Source organism: Epinephelus fuscoguttatus, linkage group LG24 (assembly GCF_011397635.1).
Source record: "Epinephelus fuscoguttatus linkage group LG24, E.fuscoguttatus.final_Chr_v1".
NCBI classification, from domain to species: Eukaryota; Metazoa; Chordata; class Actinopteri; order Perciformes; family Serranidae; genus Epinephelus; species Epinephelus fuscoguttatus.
The window spans coordinates 2,424,385-2,445,110 of record NC_064775.1 but is presented as its reverse complement, the minus strand read 5'-3'; the positions used below and the strand labels follow the sequence as shown (position 1 = coordinate 2,445,110).

Genomic DNA, 20,726 nt, shown 5'->3' with positions numbered 1-20,726 from the left:
TGTGTGAGAGAGAGAGAGAGAGAGAGAGGTGGTTGGTTAGAGCAGGTCCACAGGAGGCGCCACACTGTAAGAAGTGTAACAGACTGAAGCTGAGCAAATCAAAAGCTGCTCACACACACACACACACACACACACACACACTGCACACAACTATCATCCGTGAGACCCTGTGACCTCATGTGATGACGTCACATTCTGGGTTTACTCGACCTCACACTTCATCCTACTGAACTCAGACCTGTTGTCCTCGTTCGTGGACGCGCGCGCGTGTGCCATCTAGTGGCAGTGAGCGCGCACTACACTGAGCCATGTGAAAACAAGATGGCGGAGTCAGTCTGCAGCTGATCCCGACACACAAGACAAGGTCCAAACCTGATCACATGATGTGGTCGGAACTTGTTGATGGCAACAAAGTTGACCAGTTTTAGCAACAGGAACAAGATGAGATGCTGTTAACATGTGCTTTGATTTTGTGTCTTGTTTTGCAGTAATTAAGACATTCTGTCCTTTCAGCTGCATGTTCCAGTAGTTTGGTTTGAATATCATAACTACTGTTTGCTTTTATTGTATTTTTTTATATCTTATCTTATTTTATCTTATTCTATATTATATTATATTATATTATATTATATTAAATTATGTTATATCATATTATTTTATTTTGTTGAATTTAATTTATCTAATCTTATTTTATTTTTATTTAAACTTATTTAATCTTAATCTATTTTTATTTAATCTTATTTTAGTTATTTTATCTTACTTTATTTAATCTTATTTAACTTTATCCTATTTTATTTTTATTTAATCTTATTTCGTTTCATCTTATTTTATTGTTTTTTATTTAACGTAATTTGATTCAATTTTACTGTTATTGGTTTACCTTATTCAACTTTAACTAAATCTTTTTCTGAGTTCTGAGTCACGTCTTTGTCTCTTTCACTGCTTTATTCTTCATTTTATTATTTCATGGGGTTTAATTCTTAGTTTTAATGGATGTGATTCTTTAACGGTCGGTTACTGGCTTTGCTTTGTGTCTGTGGCTGCTGCCTCACACTTTGAGCATCACACTGTGTTTCCACCTGGAAGGAAATGTGCGATAAAATAAAGTATTGCTTGCTTTTAGTTTATTGACTTTGTGCTGCACTTCTTGTATCAGAAGTGTTTTATGAATAAAGTTTATTGTTTTATTATTACAAGAGAGATTATAGCCGTTTCATTAGAACAGTTTGATCAACACCTCTGACAGCCTCGACTCTGATCCAACACAGTTTGTATTTCCTGCAGCAAAGTCAATGATTTGTCACATTTCAGGACATTTATTTATTTCAAGCAGCTGCTTCTTGTTTCAGCCCATCATCTCTGTCTCTCTCTGTCTCAGATGAATCAGCTGATAAAGCTCAGAGTCTGCTGGACTGTGTGGACGCTGCACTTCTTGCAGTGTGGAGGAGTTCCCGTGTCCGGCCTCCTGGCTCGCTCGCTGCATCATGACGTGGATCAGAGGTCCGTCTCTCTGCCAAATACCCGTCCAGACACTTGGCAGCGCCGCACATCTGACTGCGTTTCACTAAGACTGAGGAGGTGGAATTAAATTACAGCAGCTTCTCCTGCAGGAGGAAACCGTCACTGATCAACAGACAGAAGGAGGAGACACAGCTGAGAGAGATTTAAATGTTTTATTATTTTCTAAACAATTTCATACAAAGATCAACAAGTGCTTGTTTATGTGATTCTATTTATTGGGAGGAGGATCACAGCGCCCTGCGGCCCGTCAGTGCAACGTCCTCGAGTTCAGTCTGTCATTCTCAACATGAGCGTGTGTCCGAACTGACACATGCTCTGATGTTGTCTCTGCGTCATGTGTGTGAGGTCATCACATGTTGACAGTGACGCCCTTTGTCTCCATCAGTTCCGCTTCGTCGCGGCTCTAGTCGACGACCAGCGCGCTCCTCACTGTGGGGAACAACTCGAAGAAGCCCTGCAGGAGGAAGCAGACAGGAAGCAGGAGCAGCGTTTAAACACACACACATACACACACACACACACACACACACACACACACATGAGAGAAAGGGAAAGAAAACAGAAAATAACTTCAGGGGCGAGAGAATGAAACCATATGAATGAAATCAAACACCAAAGAAGTCGAGTGTCATCAGGAGAAATTCACACTCAGTATTTAATCTGTGAATCACTCACAGAGACCTGACGAGATGTGACAACAATTTCCATCTGCAGAAAACGTGTGATGCAAAAGTGTCAGGAAACACTTGAGGAATAACAAACACACTGATCATTTCCTTCCTCAGACATCTGCAGGAACCATTTAAAGAAATATGTTTGAATCTAGCAGTCGCTGTCGATCAGCAAACGCTGTGGTGAACGTGCAGTTCAGTTTAGGAACAAAAACATTAAATAATGGTTTGAAAAAAGACGTTGTTTGGGCTTTACAAATCCAGCTTTGAGGGCACAACCTCCGGTGGAAATGCAGTGATGTCTCAGTAACAAAACAATCACTTGATGTTTGTACGGTGCCGAAAAAGCTGCTGGAAAAACAGTGACCATTCCCTACAAATTACCCAAGTTTCGGGGCTGAAAAGCTGCTGGACAAACTGCCATGGGTTGCTACAACCCCCAATGTTTAAGGGATAAAAATCTGCTGGAAAAATGACGACAGGAAAAACAGCAACCGGTCCCTAAAAATTACCCAGTTTTGGAGGGTGAAAAGCCGCTGGAAAAACTGCCATGGGTTGCTATAAAAAAAAACCTAATGTAAGGGCTACAAAGCTGCAGGAAAACCAGCGGCTGTCGCCTACAAATTACCCAAGTTTAGGGGCTGAAAAGCCGCTGGAAACACAGCCTTAGTTTGCAAAAAAAAAAAAAAAAAAAAAAACCTAATGTAAGGGATTAGAAGCTGCTGGAAAAACAGTGTCAGGTAACTAAAAACACGTTGGGGGCTGAAAAGCCGCAGGTAAAACAGCGACTGGTCCCTAACAATGACCTGGGTTTGAGGGCTGAAAAGCTGCTGGACTAACAGCCGTGGGTTGCAAAAACCCCCAATGTTTAAGGGATAAAAATCTGCTGGAAAAACAATGGCAGAAAAATGATAAGAAAAACAGCAACTGGTCCCTAAATTTACCTGGGTTTGGGGGCTAGAAAGCTGCACGAAAAACAGCCATGAGTTGGTGAAAAAAACAACCAACCCTATGTTAAAGGGGTAAAAAGACGCCGGAAGAATAGTGACAGTTCCCTAAAAATTACCCACATTTAGGGGGCTGAAAAATCCCTGGAAAATTGCCAGGGGTTAATAAGAAACCCCCGTGTTTAATGGGTAAAAATATGCTGGAAAAACAGTTACAGTTTCCTAAAAAATTACCCAGGTTTGGGGGCTGAAAAGCCGCCTGAAAAATAGCCTCCGGTTGCAAAAATAACCCCTCATGTAAGGGCTAAAAAGCTGCTGCAAAAACATCAACTAGTCCCTAAAAAGGACCTAATTTTAGGGACTTTAAAGTCACTGGAAAAACTGCCATGGGTTGCTAAAACACCCAATGTCTAAGATATAAAAACCTGCTAGAAAAACAATGAAAGGTTACTAAAACATGCACACGTTAGGGGACTGAAAAGCCGCTGGATAAACGGCTGTTGGTTGCTAAAAATAAACATGTTGAAGGGGTAAAAAGATGCTGGAAAAATAGCAACAGTTCCCTAAAAATTACACACGTTTGGAGTTTGTAAAGTCGCTGGAAAAACTGCCATAGGTTGCGGGAAAAAAAAACAACAATGTTTAAGTGGTAAAAAGACGCTGGAAAACCAGCGAAAGTTCCCTAAAAATTATCCCACATTTGGGGGCTGGATAAACTGCCAAGGGTTCCTACCAAAAAAAAAAAAAAAAGGCTCATTTAAGGGCTAACAAGCTGCTGGAAATACAGCGACCGGTCCCTAAAAATTACCCATGTTTAGAGGCTGGAAAAACAGCTATGGGTTGCTTAAAAACAACAACGTCTCAAGGGTAAAAAGAAGCTGGAAGAATAGTGACAGGTCACCTAAAAACACCCACGTTTAGGAGCTGAAAATCCGCTAGAAAAACAGCTGTGTGAGGGCTAAAAGCTGAAGGAATAACAGCGACACTATCTTTAAAATGACCCATGTTTACCTGCGTATTTCTTAAATGATTAACGTAGAAAATATTAAAAGATACAAAAAAAAGTTCCCGGAGCCGACGGTGATGAATAGTTTTGGATCGAAAGTCAAAATATATTCAGTTTATGATGAAATAAAACAGGAGAAACAGCAAATCCTGTCGTTACAGAGACTTTAAAATCAAAAATGTGGTTATTGTGTCAGACGCTCTGTCAGAGGTGTTGATTCAACTCTTTGGTCGATTCGGAGGAGTTTTGTTTTCATTTGACCGAACAAAGACGAGACGTGTGCGTTACCTTGAAGAGGGTGGTGCTCTGCAGGACGCTGGAGGTGCAGCACATCTCCCTGATGGAGTGCATGGACAGCTGCGGAGCGCCGATGTCCACCACGGGGACGCCGAGGCGGGCGGCCAGGATGGGGCCGATGGTGGTTCCACAGGGGCTGTCGTTACGCACCATCACGTCCTGCAGGGGGAGGGGTCACAGGTCAGTGTGTGTGCCTCCTAGTGGCCATTAGGAGGAACTGCAGCGTTCACACCCTGACAGCTTCCCAACAACACATGCGAGCACATGAACTTCAATCTGCCGCCACATGACTGAGACTATCTGCAGGAAGTTAAACTCCACAGTAACTTGCTGGAGCTGCTCCGTTATTAAACCTCAGCTGAGCTTATCAGCGGCGGCGAGGCAATCTGTTTCGTGACTCCTCCGCAGCCGTGGAAACAGAAATGTATTTCCACCTCTGTTTATAATCACACTTGATTGACTGCTCTTGTTTTCGTCCGTGTCTTTATTTCACACATGGATTCTTCCCTCTCCCTCTCGCCGTCGTCCTGGAGTGGCTCGCCACGTTGCTAGGAGATCTGTGCTCGCTGCCGAGTGACTCAAGACACACACACACACACACACACACACACACACACACACACACACACACACACACACACTGTACCTGCAGAGGCACGCCGACCCTGCTGGCGACCTCTCTGACCACGGAGGCGGTGACAGCTGTGGTGGCGTAGCGCTGGTTGCTGTTGAACTTTAACACCGGGCCCTGAAAGACAAACAATATATTGTGTGTTTGTGTTTTGTCGTTTTTAAACGAGTGGATAAATGAACTCATGTTTTCACCTTGTGGAAAGAAGGACGGTGGTTCTCCTCGTGCTTCTCCCTGAGAGAAGGGAAATCAATACGTTTGATTGTAAAATTGGAAAACACACAAAACAGATACTGTGTGTGTGTGTGTGTGTGTGTGTGTGTGTGTGTGTGTGTGTGTGGGCACTGACTGGTAGTTTGGGTGCACGGCGTGCGCCATGTCAGCGCTGATCATGAAGGACAGCGGCGCAGCCTGCTGGAAGGCGGTGAGGTTGGAGGGGGAGGAGGCGAGGCGGCTGAGGATGAGCTCTGTCAGGTTGGACTGAGCTCCCTGAGCGCTCTCTGACCCCACCTACAGGACACACACACACACACACACACACACACAAACACGATGTCACAGGAACTCAGACAAAGAACATACAGGTGTTTATTTCCAGTGTTTCGTCACCTCTTCGTTGTCGTACAGCGTGATCATGCGCACGTTGGGATCTCTGGCCAGAGAGTCTCCAGAGCACGACTCCATCAGCCCCTGAGAGACGACAGAGTGCGACAGGAAGGAGGAAGTGAGAGCGTGAAAAGAACCTCACTCTGAAACGTCAAGCTAAGAGCGACTACAAACGTTTCAGATGTGTCACACTGCTGCTGAGAGTTTGAATAAAAACAAGAAAACAGACGAAAGCTCTGATGAACAAAGAGAAAGGTGCAGTCTGACCTGCAGGGCGCAGTAGCAGCTGTGGAGGTTGTCCAGACGAGGGGAGTAAATGAACTCCTCATACACACCTCCCAACGCCTGCAGAGGAAGAGGAGAAGAAGAACAGGACGCAGTGTTAAAGTCTTTGTCTGAGAGGGAAATATATTTACTTTAAGCTTCACATTTTACAGTAAAATATTGTGATTTGATTTTTTTTATTTTACAAGAAAATATTGTGATTTCAACTTTACATTTTAGAGGGAAATACTGTGCATTTGATTTCACATTTAAAAAAGAAATATTGTGCATTTAATTTCACATTTTAGAGGGAAATATTGGGCTTTGAATTTCATATTTTAAATTGTAATATTGTGCATTAAATGTCACATTAAGGGGGAAATATTGTGCTTTACAGTGAAATATTCCAATATTAAATGTCATATTACACAGTGAAATATTGTGCTTTAAATGTCACTGATTAGAGGGAAATATTTTGCATTAAATTTATATTTTAGAGTGAAACATTTTGCTTTAAACCCACAATGTAGAGGTGAAAAAATGTGCTTTAAACATCACGCTTTACAGGAAAATATGGTACTTTGAACTTCACATTTTAAATCTAATCCTCCACAGTTATTCATTAAATAAAAGATTGAAACACAAGTGGACTCTGTGTTTTTGCATCATTCATTAATATACAACACTCTGCTGGTCGAGACAGATCGCTGCTGCTTCAGGGGCTGCAGTGGATTATCACAGGTGACAGGAAGTCAATGGTTTACGTGCAGACTCACCGCAGGCTGAGTGTCGGCCAGACAGAGCTCAAAGTCCAGCAGGTCTTCAGGCTTGACGCCCAGCTCTGTACACAGCACCTTCACCAGAGCTGGGTGGTGTTTCTCCGCCTGAAACATTTGGTTTGGTTTATGGACATTTTCAGGGAACACATCAATCACTAAGTTTAATGCCCTTCTCCAGACAAGTACATTACACACATGTAAATAAATACCTCTATAAATGGAGAGATGGAGATAGTGACAATAAAAATTAAGACTTCGAAATAAAGACAAAAATAAATAAAAACAATAAGATAAAATTTAATAAAAAGGGAAATTGTAATAGTGATAAAAAATTTAATAAAAAAAGGCTGAATTAAAAAAGAATTAAAATAAAAATAATAAAAAATATTTACAATAAATAAAGATAAAATAAAGATAAAAATGAAAATACAGAGAAAGTAATTGTGATAATAGAAAGTAAGAATTTGAAATAAAAACAAAAATAAATAAAAATAAAATAAAATATAAATAATAAGATTAAATTTAATAAAAAGAGAAATTGTAACAGTGATAAAAAAATTAAATAAAAAAGGCTGAATTAAAAAAGAATTGAAAAAATAATAAAAACAATAAATAAAGATAAAATAAAGATAAAAATGAAAATATAGAGAAAGTAATTGTGATAATAGAAATTAAGTGACTTAGTGATTTAAATAAATCAAAACTAAAATAAAAAATAACAATAAATACATAAATAATGTAAATAACAAATAAGATAAAAAAAAAATTATTAAAATAATAAATATCAAAATAATTGTAAATAATATTTACAATAAATAAAGATAAAAATGAAAAATAGAGACATGGTAACTGCGATAATAAAAAATTAAGTGACTTAAATAGTGATTTAAATAAATCAAAACTAAAATAAAAATAATAATAATAATAAATAATGTAAATAAGAAATAAGATAAAATTAAAAAAAAGTTTTAATAGTGACAACAAAAAATAAATTAAAATAAAAAATAAAAAGGCTGAATTAAAATAATAAATATTAAAATAATTGTAAAAAATATTTACAATAAATAAAGATAAAAATTAAAAAATAGAGAAATGGTAATAGTGATAAAAAATGTAGTAAAGCCTTTAAACAAAAATAAATAAAAACAATAAAAATATACAAATGTGACAATAAATACATTTACAATTTTAAAAAAAAGATAAAAATGATAAAATGATAGATGATAAAAATACCGTGTTGGCAGCAGCAGCAGCGTCTCCGGAGGACGCACAGCCCGTCTCCAGCTCCTCCTGGACCACGGTGGCGATGATGGGCACGCTGACACACACACACACACACATTTAACTGAGCTGACACAAACGCCACGGTCACACTGAGCGACAACATGTATCCCAGCAGACACAGATGAGTTCACTGAAAAAGATTTCATGTCTAACACATGTGAAACAAACTGCAGTGTGTTGTCACTGACAGGTGGTTCTCCTTGTTGGGGCCGAAGGAGTCGTTGACGTCTCTCTGCAGGTGGATGGCGAGGTGAGGGATCCTGAGCAGAGGCCTGGACACGTGGAACAGCCTCTGGACCAGCCGGCCTTCGTTCTGGAGGAGGACAACATTCAGTAAGAGAGGATGTTTTGGTCCTCAGATTTAGCGGCAGAGTGAGCGCAGACACAGACCCTGCGTGAGTCGGAGTGACACGGAGGCAGCTGCCTGGAGAACGGCGTCGAGATAACTTTACATTCTGACGTCTGTTTGATATCGAGCATTGAATGAGCGTCACTGTCACTCTGAGCGTCCTGATCAGGGGTTGCTGCTTTGCACAACAGTCTTGCACGATGTGAAAGCAGCATACTCGTGGTCAAATAAAATACTGATAATAACATACTGCTAACAACCCCGGTACCTTGACCATGACGCGGCCAGCGAGGGTCAGGTCCCGGTCGAACCAGGTGTTCCAGATGCCACCGCCGTAGCACTCCACCCCGACCTGCAGACAGCCCTGCTTCGTCCTCTTAGACCTCGGCTTCACCTGGAACACAAACACATCATCTCATCACAGCGCTCCTTGTGCTTGATGCTCAACTCTCTTCTCTCAGATTTCAGAACATTTACTTCTATTTTTCCTTTGTTGCATCACACACAATCACTTCCCGCCGTTCTTCAGCGACTAACGTAACAAACAGGACGCGGCGTGCTGCGACGGGAAGATGAACACTGACTGTAAATATGTGTCTTCTCTCCTATCCTGACTGCTTTCTGGGGCTGTGAGGAAGGTGAAGATGAGGACTGACAGGTGGAGGTGTGCGGGCTCTCACCCGGAGGCAGGGGCTGTCTGTGTGGGCGCCGATCATGGAGAAGCCGTTTCCTGGCAGGTAGCGTCCGCCTACAGCGAAGGCGATGAGGCTGGAGAAGTTCCTGGTCACAAAGTACTGAAGGGAGCAGAGAACAGGAGTTATACATCATGACTTCAGCTCACGTGACCGTTCTCGCCCCTCGACGACCGTTGACCTCCACTGACCTTGCTGGACGGCCTGATGTCCCACTGCTCCGTCTCCTTCAGCTCGATGAAGCCCGCCTGCAGCAGACGCCGCTTGCATTCTTCCACCACTACAGGGATGAAGAGGAGAGGAAAAGTTTGTGCTCACTGGAGCTGGCTGAGTGGTGATAAAATGAATTTAACCTCGTTACAGCGACTGGAGGGCTGAGTCTGTGAGGCTTCAACACTAGACTGGGGCGCCACCTGACACCAGAGGATGCTCACTTTGAATCTCCTCAGTCACATTTTAATCTTATACCCATATTTTCAGACTGACTGGCTGCTGCACTTTGAGGGAGGGCTGCAAGCTTAAAGCAGTATGTATGTTTGGTACGATTTCAGCCGGACGAACATGTTTACATAGATTTTAAAAGTCCAGTTGTAGTCGGACTCATAAATTAAATCCATTTCCTCTGATGTCATGTGAAAAGAATCAAGAATCAAGAACAGCGTCCCAGCTATATTCACAATCTTCAAATTCCCCCGCAATTTATTTGCAACGTGCATTGCAATGTTTTTGAAAAGCTGATGTGAACTCGGACATTTCAGGCTGCAACAATCCCAAATAAATAAAATAAAATAAAGATGGACGACATGACCGCTCCCTGAAAGTGAAGCCGAAACATCTGGATCGCCCCCTGGTGGCCGGCTGCAGTACCGGCTGTACACTCAAAGTACATGTCAAAGAAATTTTTCCGAAAGATGGTTTCTGTTGTTTTAGGTCGTTGAGGGTTTTCCTGACATCATGATTGACAGTTGTGTGTCTGTTGGTGTGCCGTATTCAGTGACGCTGCTCGGTATTGGTCGGACAAACTGTGCAGACTCTGGCTTCAAATGACAAGCTCTTATTTTCGCCCATGTGCAGCTGCAACATTCGGGAAAGTCTCTCACAGGCTGCAGCTGCACACACAGCAGCACGACAGCTCCTCAAAGGTGGAGGCTGCTGTTAGTTTAGGAAGCGCTGGATGTGATGTGCAGCAGAGTGTTCTATGAGCACAGCATTTTAATCGCTGATATTAATATAAATTCATTACGCAGCGCACTGACAGTAAATCTGAAGAAGACAAATGTTGTAAATGTTGAAAATAATCCCTAGAAATTCAACCTAAAACAACACATCAGGGTTTTTCGTCCATCCCTGACCTGATGCTCCTGCACACTAACAGTTTCCTTCATGCTGCTGTCATGCTCGTTAAAGATGCGCTCTGTGGGGCGGCGGAGGTCAAAGTGCAAAGGTAGCAGACATTATGAAACATCTGTTCCGTCTGCACACACTTTATCTTATCTGGAGCTCAAAGTCGCCTGTTAACATGAACAGCGCCGTCTTAACGCTGACACACACACATCTCTTTGTTCTCACACTTGATGATGAACTTCATATCAAATCTCTCTCTTATCGAACACGACCTGCTGAAGCGCTGATTTCACATTGTATAAACTGAGCAGGGTGCGATGATGTCAGCAGAAGTTTAAACTGTGGAAAGTTGTGGTGATGCGTTTATGTCCAAGCATTTTGTTGGAACAACCGATAAGACACTACGAGCACAAACTGTGACAGGAGTCATCATCAAACGGAGACACTGGATCCCTGAAATGAAGCGCCACATATTAAATACCAAACTGAGGCACAGACTCGATGCTTCACACACGCTCACAGTTGATTTCCAGTCTTGCTCCTTACATGCAGAGACTTCTCTGAATCTCTTGATGATGGTGAAATCTCTAAATTCTGCGCCTGAGAAACATGTTCTTTAACTGACTGTTTGCTCACACAGTTTTCACAACGTGGTGAACAACCGAGTCTTCCCAGGATCCTTTCACACCTGATCATCTAATCTGTTACCTATTAACCCGTTTATGTGTCAAATGTTCCAAACTGGTCCAGGACTGCGTGAGACCGCTGCAGCCCGCTTCAACGAAACCGGCTGCAATGTTACCACTTGGGGCAATTGTGCATCGTCAGTTTACATCCACAAAAAAAAATGTTTTTGTCACTGACAGGCTCAGGTTGTTACTCTAAGTGTCTGACAACATTATGAAAGGATCCCTACAGAGATAGAGCTGATTGTTTAACCAGAAACAGCCCCAACATCACCATCACCAAACCCAGCAGACTCCAGTTAAAGAGGCAACAGACAGCATCTTTTCCTAAACAGATCATGATGAGAATAATGTGGGCTGCACAGGGTAGTGTCCACAGTCAAATCACACTATCAGCGTTTCCACAGGTTACTTAGTGGCTGTGCAATCTTTGCAATAAGCTTCTGCCGCCGGGGCGAAATTTCACGGAAAAAATCTGCTTTACAGCAGGAAACGCTTCAGACGAGACCAGACCAGACCAGACAAGTAAAGACACAACACAACAAGACACGTCAAGATGAGATGAGATGAAATGAGACCAGACCAGACAAGTAAAGGCACAACAAGATAAGGCGAGACAAGACACGTCAAGACAGGACACGACATGACATGACGAGATGAGACGAAACCAGACAAGACCAGACCAGACCAGACCAGACAAGTAAAGACACAACACAACAAGACATGTCAAGACACGACATGACAAGACGAGACAAGACCAGACAAGACAAGACAAGTAAAGACACAACACAACAAGACACATCAAAACACGACACGACATGACACAACGAGACGAGATGAAATGAGACCAGACAAGACAAGGCGAGTAAAGACACAACACAACAAGATAAGGCGAGACAGGACACGTCAAGACATGACAAGACACGACACAACATGACATGACAAGACGATATGAGACGAGACAAGACGAAACCAGACAAGACAAGTCAAGACAAGTAAAGACACAACACGACATGACGAGACGATACCAGACGAAACGAGACCAGACCAGACAAGACAAGACATGTAAAGACACAACACAACAAGATAAGCCAAGACAAGACACGTCAAGACATGAGAAGACAAGACAAGACGAGACGAGACGAGACGGAAAAAAATCTGCTTTACGGCAGGAAAGGCGTCATGTATTGTGAAACTGGTCGGTCAGCCAATCAGGGACTGGAGCTGGTCCTTATGAGGAGTTTGGCATGAGATAGTTGAGTCACGAGCACAATGGCAGACGGACAAAGTTTGGAGACAAGTGAAAAACGGCCTAGCAAAAGAAAAGGAGCTCCTCTGTGTGAGGGGGCAAAGAAGAGCAAAAAGGAGAGTGATAAAAGAAGAGGAAAAACAAGAGTAAACCTCAGTCAGGTGTTCAAGAGATGGAGGGAGCTCCGTGACCAAAGAGGCTTCAAAACCCATGTCCAGCTAGCTTTCTTTCTAATGGATCAGTAAGTAACACGGCTAAATGTTAGCTAGACCAGAGAGGACTGGACTGTACTGGCTGCTAGTTCATTCCTAGCTGGCCAGCATCGCAAATCGCCGCAACCAGGGAGCGGGTAGCGAGTGTTGGTCGGCTGACATCCTGGTTGCCATTCTACGGCAGCCTGATAAATCTGACAATTGTTGCTCGGTCTCTTTACTCATTTATTTAGCAGAGTGTCCACACACCTTCTCATTCTACATGTACATAGAGGTATACTGGTGGCTTTACAGCCTACATTTGATTCATTATCTCTGATCCCCACGCTCAGTTTGGTCGTTGCCACAGTGCCACGCAACACCACTGACGCTAGGTGGCGCCAAGCTAAAACAAACGAATCCTATCTGTTGCTTCTTTAAATAAACAGTGATTTGGTGATGGTGACTAGAAAAACAACTTCCTGCGCCATACTGTGAGTACACGTTACTGAGTATATCTAAATGCAGGACTTTAACTTGTAGTTGAGTACTGTCACAGAGTGGTGTCAGTACTTTTACTGCAGTAAAGTATGCGAGTACTTCTTCCACAGCACAGCCCATATTTATGTTGTAATAGAGTACTAAGTCACAAACGTTACCGTGATACGGAGACACTCCTCTGTTGACAAACTGCAGGAACTCTTTGGCTGCGGACTGCACGGCCTCTTTGGAGCTCTTCATCCTCAAACACTGGAGAAAGAAAAGAGAAACAGCTGAGGAAAGCTAACAGCTAACAGCTAACAGCTACTACTTCGGGCACTACTCGCGAGATTTCAGCCTGTCTCGCTCTGCTGCTCCATAACTCAAACATATAAACAACTTAATGCCGCCCAGCACTGTTAAAGCAGTAAAGTAACAAATAACATGCCGCCTAAATGTGTCATTAAATGACATTTTATGGCAAAATCCAGAGCGTGTCCGATAACGGACGCACCGGCGCTTAGCTAACGGCTGCTAGCTAACCTGCAGGGGACAGCTCGAGCTCTGTGCCTCTCCTTCTTCGCTCCTCTTCCTCTGCTGGCCAAAGTCAAAGCAGCTCTCAGAGAGGGAGCAGCACCTCCACATGCCGCGGACACAGTAATCATTTTTATGGCTCTCACCTGCATTAATTGCACTTTCAAACTCTGGACTCCGGAGCGGCGGCTCGGTGGTGACAGGCGGACACGGACCAGCAGGGACAGGAGGAGTCAGTGTCTGAACGGACACGGCGCCACAGCGACACCCAGCGGACAGGCGGTGCAATTACAGCTGTTAGATTCCTCTCAGGCCCACACAGAGAGTTCAGAAAACGTTTCTTTTGTTTTAATCTGCTTATTATGTTTATTTATGTCGTTATTGTTTCTGATGACTCATGGCCATGGGTATCAAATGTGTTTTCCAGGATCAACAGAGTCTATAACATGTTGAAGAGACGGGGTATGGCTGTAACAGCACCGTGTTCACACATATGGACATGGATTTGGTCACAGTATTATTTATTTGAGCAGTTTGACAACACTGGTGTTCATGTGTGATCTGTACATATAACACAACTTACACATTTAAGGCAAGACACAACATGAAGAGACAAGACAAACCAGACGAAACGAGACAAACACGACAAAGACAAGATGAGACAAATGAGATGAGACGAGACGAGACAAACAAGACGGGTTTCTTTACGACCGTTTCACCTTAGAACGTGGCTGTAGACAAGGCTGCTCACTGTCTCCCTTATTATTTGATATCAGTATTGAACCGCTAGCACAGTTGATTAGGGATGACAACAACATAAAGGGGTTTAACAGCATAAAATCTCAATGTATGCAGATGACGTATTACTGTACCTCACAAAACCTGCAACAACAATTCCATACTTAAAGGACCTCATCCTTATGTACGGATACTTCTCGGGCTACAAGATAAACGTGGATAAAACAATGGCCATGGATATAGGTGGCAAAATCTCAGATACAATTAAATTGCAGAGTGGGTTTAAATGGCCAATAGATGGCATTAAATATCTAGGTATCCATATACCACCTTCATTAGAAAAACTGTACGATCTTAATTACAAAAGTCTAATCCAAAACATTAGCAAGGACCTGGACCGATGGACAATTTTGCCCTTATCTCTATTAGGCCGCATTGAAAGTGTTCGCATGAATGTGTTACCTAAATTATTGTATCTGTTTCAAATGCTACCTATAGACATCCCAAAAATCTCATTTGATAAATTAGACAAGCTAATCTCAACATTTATCTGGCAAAGAAAACGGCCAAGAATTAGATTAAAAATACTGCAGCTATCCAAAGCAAAAGGAGGGCTCAAACTTCCAAATTTGAGATATTACTTTTGGGCTGCGCAATTAAGACCATTAACAATATGGATTCAGGACCTGACATACACACACTGGCTCAACGTTGAGAAGAGTTTATGTGAGAGACCCTTACAAGCCCTGCCATTCTTTGGAGCCCACCCAAGTGAAATAGATACGGGTGAATGGACCAAAATTACACTAAAAATATGGAAGACAATGAAACTTAACTTTGGCCTGCCTAAAACAATTTCAGCACTCACAAATATTGGATATATAAATGGTTTTATGCCCTCCAAAATGGATTCAGGGTTCAGAAAATGGTCAAAGTACGGACTCACCAACCTCCATCAACTCCATGATTCTGGCAACTTTAAATCATTTGCACAGTTATCGGAGGAATTTAAGCTACCAAATACAGATTTTTTCAGGTATTTACAGTTAAGGGATTTCCTATTAAAACATGAAGAATGGGACAAAGTTGTTAAGCCTACACTAATTGAAGAGCTATTGATAAAAGTACAAACAAGGAATTGGGATAAGAAATTAATAAGCTATTGTCATCAAATATTTCTAGATATGAATTCGAATAATACAATAAAAGTTAAAGAGAGATGGGAAATTGAGACTAATTCAACTATATCATTAGATATGTGGGAAGAAATATGTACTGAAGCACATCTGGTAACTAATGCAAATGTGTGGAGGGAATTTAAATGGAAGGTAATCATGAGGTTCTTCCGGACTCCTGAAATTGTGGCCCAATTTGGCACAACACACTCAAATAAATGCTGGAGAAATTGTGGCCCACACATTGGCAACCAAACCCACATATTTTGGCTATGTCCAAAATTAAAACATTCTGGGAAGAAGTGTTTGGAACGCTTAAAGAAGTATTTGGAAGTAACATTACAATGGACCCTACAGTGGCTCTATTGGGTCTACTGCCGAAAGCCATCAAAGGAAGAGCCAAAAAATATCTTCTACAAATACTACTGACAACAGCAATTAAATGCATCACAGTTAGGTGGCTAAAGCCTAACCCTCCAACACACAATATGTGGATTGAGAAAATAAAGGAAATACACCAGATGGAAAAAATAACTTGCTCCCTTAGACTTCAAAAAGACATATTTACTAAAAGGTGGCGCGCTGCCATGGGCATACTATGATAATGAGGAATGCCTGTATACTTTCAAATTGAATCTATGTCATTAATCTGATACTTTTTATTTATTTTCTCAATTTTATTTATATATATATATTTTTTTCTCCTCCATTTTATTTATTTTTATTTATCCAATTATCTTTTCAATGTTTTCTACTATTACAGTCGTGGGTGCTTTTGTTGTGTCCCAATTGTCATTATGTTAGTACTACTGTATACTGAAAGTTTGTGTTGAGAAATCAGCAGATATGATGAATATGACTGTATGTATGATTACATGTGAAACTGAAATGAAAATTAAGTTAAAAAAAAAAAAGACAAACGAGATGAAGACGAGACGAGACAAGTAAAGACACAACAAGACAAGTTGAGATAAGTCAAGTTAATGTGTAATCCATACATATAAGACAACTTACACATTAAAGGAAACCATGACGAAACCAGACCAGACCAAATGAGACAAGATAGATGAGACAAGACGAGACAAACAAGAGGAGACAAGATGAGACAAACAAGACGAGATGAGAAAATCGAGACGAGACAAGACGAGATGAGAAAATCGAGACAAGACGAGACCAGACAAACGAGACGAGACGAGAGAAACAAAACGAGACAAGTAAAGACACAACACAACAAGACAAGTCAAGTTAAGAAACGACGAGACAAGTTGTGACAAGATAGAAAAGACAATTTTCTAAAGCAACTTTTTTTTTGTTGTTGTTTTGTTTGTTTGTTTTTTACAATTTGTGGGACATTTCTTACCAAGTTGCTCGTTGCCTTCTTTCCAGTGTTTTTGAAAGAAATTGCACCAATCCGCTCAAAGTTTCAAATCCCCACCACCAACCACAGAGAGATGCAAAAAGGCCACAAAGAAATGACCCCAAAGATTAGCAAGAAATAAGTAAAAAGGAGCAAACTACAAGAAAATTAGCTAAAAATATTAAAAATTCTCATAATTCTGTAACATGATTTTAAATTGTAATAAAAATGATAATAATATGATTAAAAATGTAGTTTTCTCTTGGTTTTTTCTTTTTTCCTAGTTTTTTTAAATCTTTTTTTCCTTTTAAAAAATTATTTTAAAAAAATACAGTAAATTCTAATAATTCAGTGACATGATTCTAAAGTGTAATAATAATTATTATAGTATTGTTTGTCCATAGATTTTTCCTTTTTTCCTTAATTTTCAAAATAATTTTCTTAATCTTTTTTTATTTGTTATAATTTGTGGGACATTTCTCATCAAGTTTTGTGGTACCAGTGATGAGCAGTCTTTGATGAAGGTCATATTATGCTTCTCATGTTGAAACCTCTCTCTGATTTTTCTATTTTCATATTTGTATCCAAACACCTCTCTCTCTCTCTCTCTCTCTCTCTCTCTGTCATGACTCATGTTAGTTAACTCTTTATTTCCCTGATGCTGCCATTCATCACTGTCTCTCCACAGGAACCAGCCTTATATAGACCTGAACAGTCAGGGAGGAGGAGGAGGAGGAAGAGGAGGAGGAGGAGGAGGAGGAGGAGGAGAGAGTCTGAAAACGATGAAGATATGTTTATATCAGCTGTCAGCTCGCAGCGTCTCTCCTGCTCCTGAGGAAGCCCAGAGGGATGAGCACACACACACAGGCGCACACACACACACACACACACACACACACACACACACACACACACACACACAGAGACTCTATTAATAGATGTGAGCAACAGGCTGCAGTAGAAAGTGTCAAACAAACTGGGATGTGACTGTGGGAATTTGTCCCAGTACCCCAGTACTGTTCTGTGGTTATAATGGTGTGAATGGGAGCAGCACACGCCAGGACTCATGACCTTTGATCTGGTCCCAGTGGTCTCTGCACTCAACATGTATACACATGCAGCACTATCTCTCACCCTGGTGGGACCAAACAGAGATGCAGAGAGACAACACAGAGGTGAACAACACATTTAGGGAATCCATTAACATGTAAGCCTTTTATTCCCAGTCCTTCACAGACCACTGCTCACCACACGGGCCCTATTGCACAGGCGACGTACCGACCAGGAAGACACACAAAAGGAGCACAAGGAAATGCAAAGCAACTGCAAGGAGACACAACGCGACCAAAGAGCTACACAAAGTGACACTAAAGAAGAAGAAAGACCCACAGATACATAAAACATCTACAGTGAGACACAAAACTGCAAAAACACACAAAATTACTACAAAGAGAGGAAACACAAAACAATGATGACGATACACAAACAACAAGAAAGATACAAAAAAACAACGACAAAGTGACACAAAGCTACGAAGGGACACAAACTAACACAAAGATACACAAATAACTACAAAATAATGATATAGAAACACAAAATGACTACAAAGAAACACAAAATGTCTACAAAGAAACACAAAATGTCTACAAAGAGACACAAAACAACAACAACAACAAAGAGGCAGGAAATGGCTACAAAGACACATGAAATGACTACAAAGATACAAAACAACTACAAAGATACAAAACAACTACAATGAGACACAAAACAACAACAAAGAGACAGGAAATGACTACAAAGAGACACAAATCAACAACAACAACAACAACAACAAAGAGGCAGGAAATGGCTACAAAGATACATAAAATGAGTACATGATACAAAACAACTACAAAGAGACACAAAACAACTACAAAAAATAGAAAATGATGATAAAGAAACACAAAATGACTACAAAGACACACAAAATGACTACAAAGAGACACAAAACAACAACAACAAAGACACATGAAATGACTACAAAGAGACAAAATAACTACAAAGAGATACAAAACAACTACAAAGAGACAGGAAATGGCTACAAAGACACATAAAATGACTACAAAGAGACACAAAACAACAACAACAACAACAACAACAACAAAGAGGCAGGAAATGGCTACAAAGACACATGAAATGACTACAAAGATACAAAACAACTACAAAGAGATACAAAACAACTACAATGAGACACAAAACAACAACAAAGAGACAGGAAATGACTACAAAGACACATGAAATGACTACAAAGATACAAAACAACTACGAAGAGACACAAAACAACAACAAAGAGACAGGAAATGACTACAAAGACACATAAAATGACTACAAAGATACACAAAACAACAACAACAAAGAGGCAAAAAATGGCTACAAAGAGACAAAACAACTACAAGGAGATACAAAACAACTACGAAGAGACACAAAACAACAACAAAGAGACAGGAAATGACTACAAAGACACAAAATGACTACAAAGATACAAAACAACTACAAAGAGACACAAAACAACAACAAAGAGACACAAAACAACTACAAAAAATACAAAATGATGATAAAGAAACACAAAATGACTACAAAGAGACACAAAACAACAAGAACAAAGAGGCAGGAAATGGCTACAAAGACACATGAAATGACTACAAAGATACAAAACAACTACAAAGAGACACAAAACAACTACAAAAAATACAAAATGATGATACCAGGGCCACGTAGTCAGTCTGTCTGCCTGTCTGTCTGTCTTACAGTAAGAAAACACAGACCTCGATTCTCTCTGAACGAGTTTTAAACAGAATGTGTTTTAAAATGATTCTTGAAAATGCAGGTCAGCTGTTTCCCTTTAAATATGTGACTCAGAGCATATCTGAGACCAGTGTGTGTGTGTGTGTGTGTGTGTTGGCAGAGGGAAACCTCCCTTTAAATCCCGCTCACTGTCACACACTGGTCTCCTGATATCATCATTAATGACACATATTGTTTGGCAATGTGGGCTTTCTCCTGCTGTGCGTCTCCCAGGATGGGATACTTTTCCTTTTTAAGGCAGGTTGGTCGGAGCTCCTCCATCCAGCAGGCGCCGTCATTAACAACCTGCTCTGCCTCGCCATGTGAGGACGACGTCTCCAAGCCGCCGTCCTCACATCCTCACATCGTTATGTCATGAGATCACAGGCGCAGGGGAAGCAGCTCTCTTCAACAAGTCTCCAAACTTAATGACTTAATAGGTCATTAGTCATCACCTCCCAGCACCGCCCTTATTAGTGCTCACCGCGGTCATGATGTGGTTATTAAAACACTACTTCTTCACTTTAATTAGAGGCTCCAGGACACAAAAGTTAGAGCTGGATACAAATTTGCTGCAATGCAATGTGAGGTGCCACAGGATGGAGGACAGACAGTGACTGAAGCATCAATCAATCAATAAATGTATAAACACATCATTTCTATGTCTTTCCATCCTCGCTCTGTCTTCCTCAAAAACACAAAATGATGAAAAAACACAAACATACTTCACAAAATGAATTCTTTCAGTTTCTGTGTATCTTTGTAGTCATTTTGTGTTTGTTTGTGAAAGTTTTGTGTCTCTTTTTAGTTTCTACATCTCTTTGTATTAATTTGTGTCTCTTTGTAGTTTCATGTCTCTTTGTAGACGTCTTGTGTCTCTTTGTAGTTGTTTTGTGTCTCTGTTGTTGTTTTGTGTCTCTTTGTTGTTGTTTTGTGTCTTTTTGAGGTTGTTTTGTGTCTCTTTGTAAACATTTTGTGTCTCTTTGTTGTTGTTTTGTGTCTCTTTGAGGTTGTTTTGTGTCTTTGTTGTTGTTTTGTGTCTGTTGTTGTTTTGTTTCTCTTTGTAGTTGTTTTGCGTCTCTGTGGTTCTTTTGTCTCTTTG

At 40.9% G+C, this 20,726-nt stretch overlaps 1 protein-coding gene across 2 annotated transcripts; it reads right to left on the bottom strand.

Annotated features, from left to right (window-relative positions):
- Positions 1–1,654: 1,654 nt before the first annotated feature.
- Positions 1,655–13,788, bottom strand: LOC125884832 (aspartyl aminopeptidase). Of its 2 annotated transcripts, none has more exons than XM_049570080.1 (15): positions 13,678–13,788; positions 13,177–13,267; positions 9,239–9,327; positions 9,036–9,149; positions 8,624–8,749; positions 8,195–8,319; positions 7,956–8,040; positions 6,720–6,827; positions 5,947–6,024; positions 5,683–5,763; positions 5,423–5,583; positions 5,268–5,307; positions 5,089–5,190; positions 4,434–4,601; positions 1,655–1,975 (listed from the first exon to the last, which is right to left on the bottom strand). In XM_049570080.1, the coding sequence occupies exons 1-15, from the start codon at positions 13,681–13,683 to the stop codon at positions 1,925–1,927; spliced, it is 1,425 nt and encodes a 474-aa protein (XP_049426037.1). In that variant the 5' UTR covers positions 13,684–13,788; the 3' UTR covers positions 1,655–1,924. The 2 variants fall into 2 exon arrangements, with proteins under 2 accessions (XP_049426037.1, XP_049426036.1); XM_049570079.1 differs by lacking the exon at positions 13,678–13,788 and adding an exon at positions 13,541–13,672.
- Positions 13,789–20,726: the final 6,938 nt, after the last annotated feature.

Bases quoted from the DNA above. Each gene is read 5' to 3' on its own strand.
- LOC125884832 (XM_049570079.1), bottom strand. From the start codon at position 13,642: ATGTGGAGGTGCTGCTCCCTCTCTGAGAGCTGCTTTGACTTTGGCCAG. The intron at 5,764-5,946 runs GTCAGACTGCAC...GTCGTCTCTCAG, and splicing joins GCTGCTACTGCGCCCTGCAG to GGGCTGATGGAGTCGTGCTC. The intron at 1,976-4,433 runs GTAACGCACACG...TTCCTCCTGCAG, and splicing joins AGAGCACCACCCTCTTCAAG to GGCTTCTTCGAGTTGTTCCC.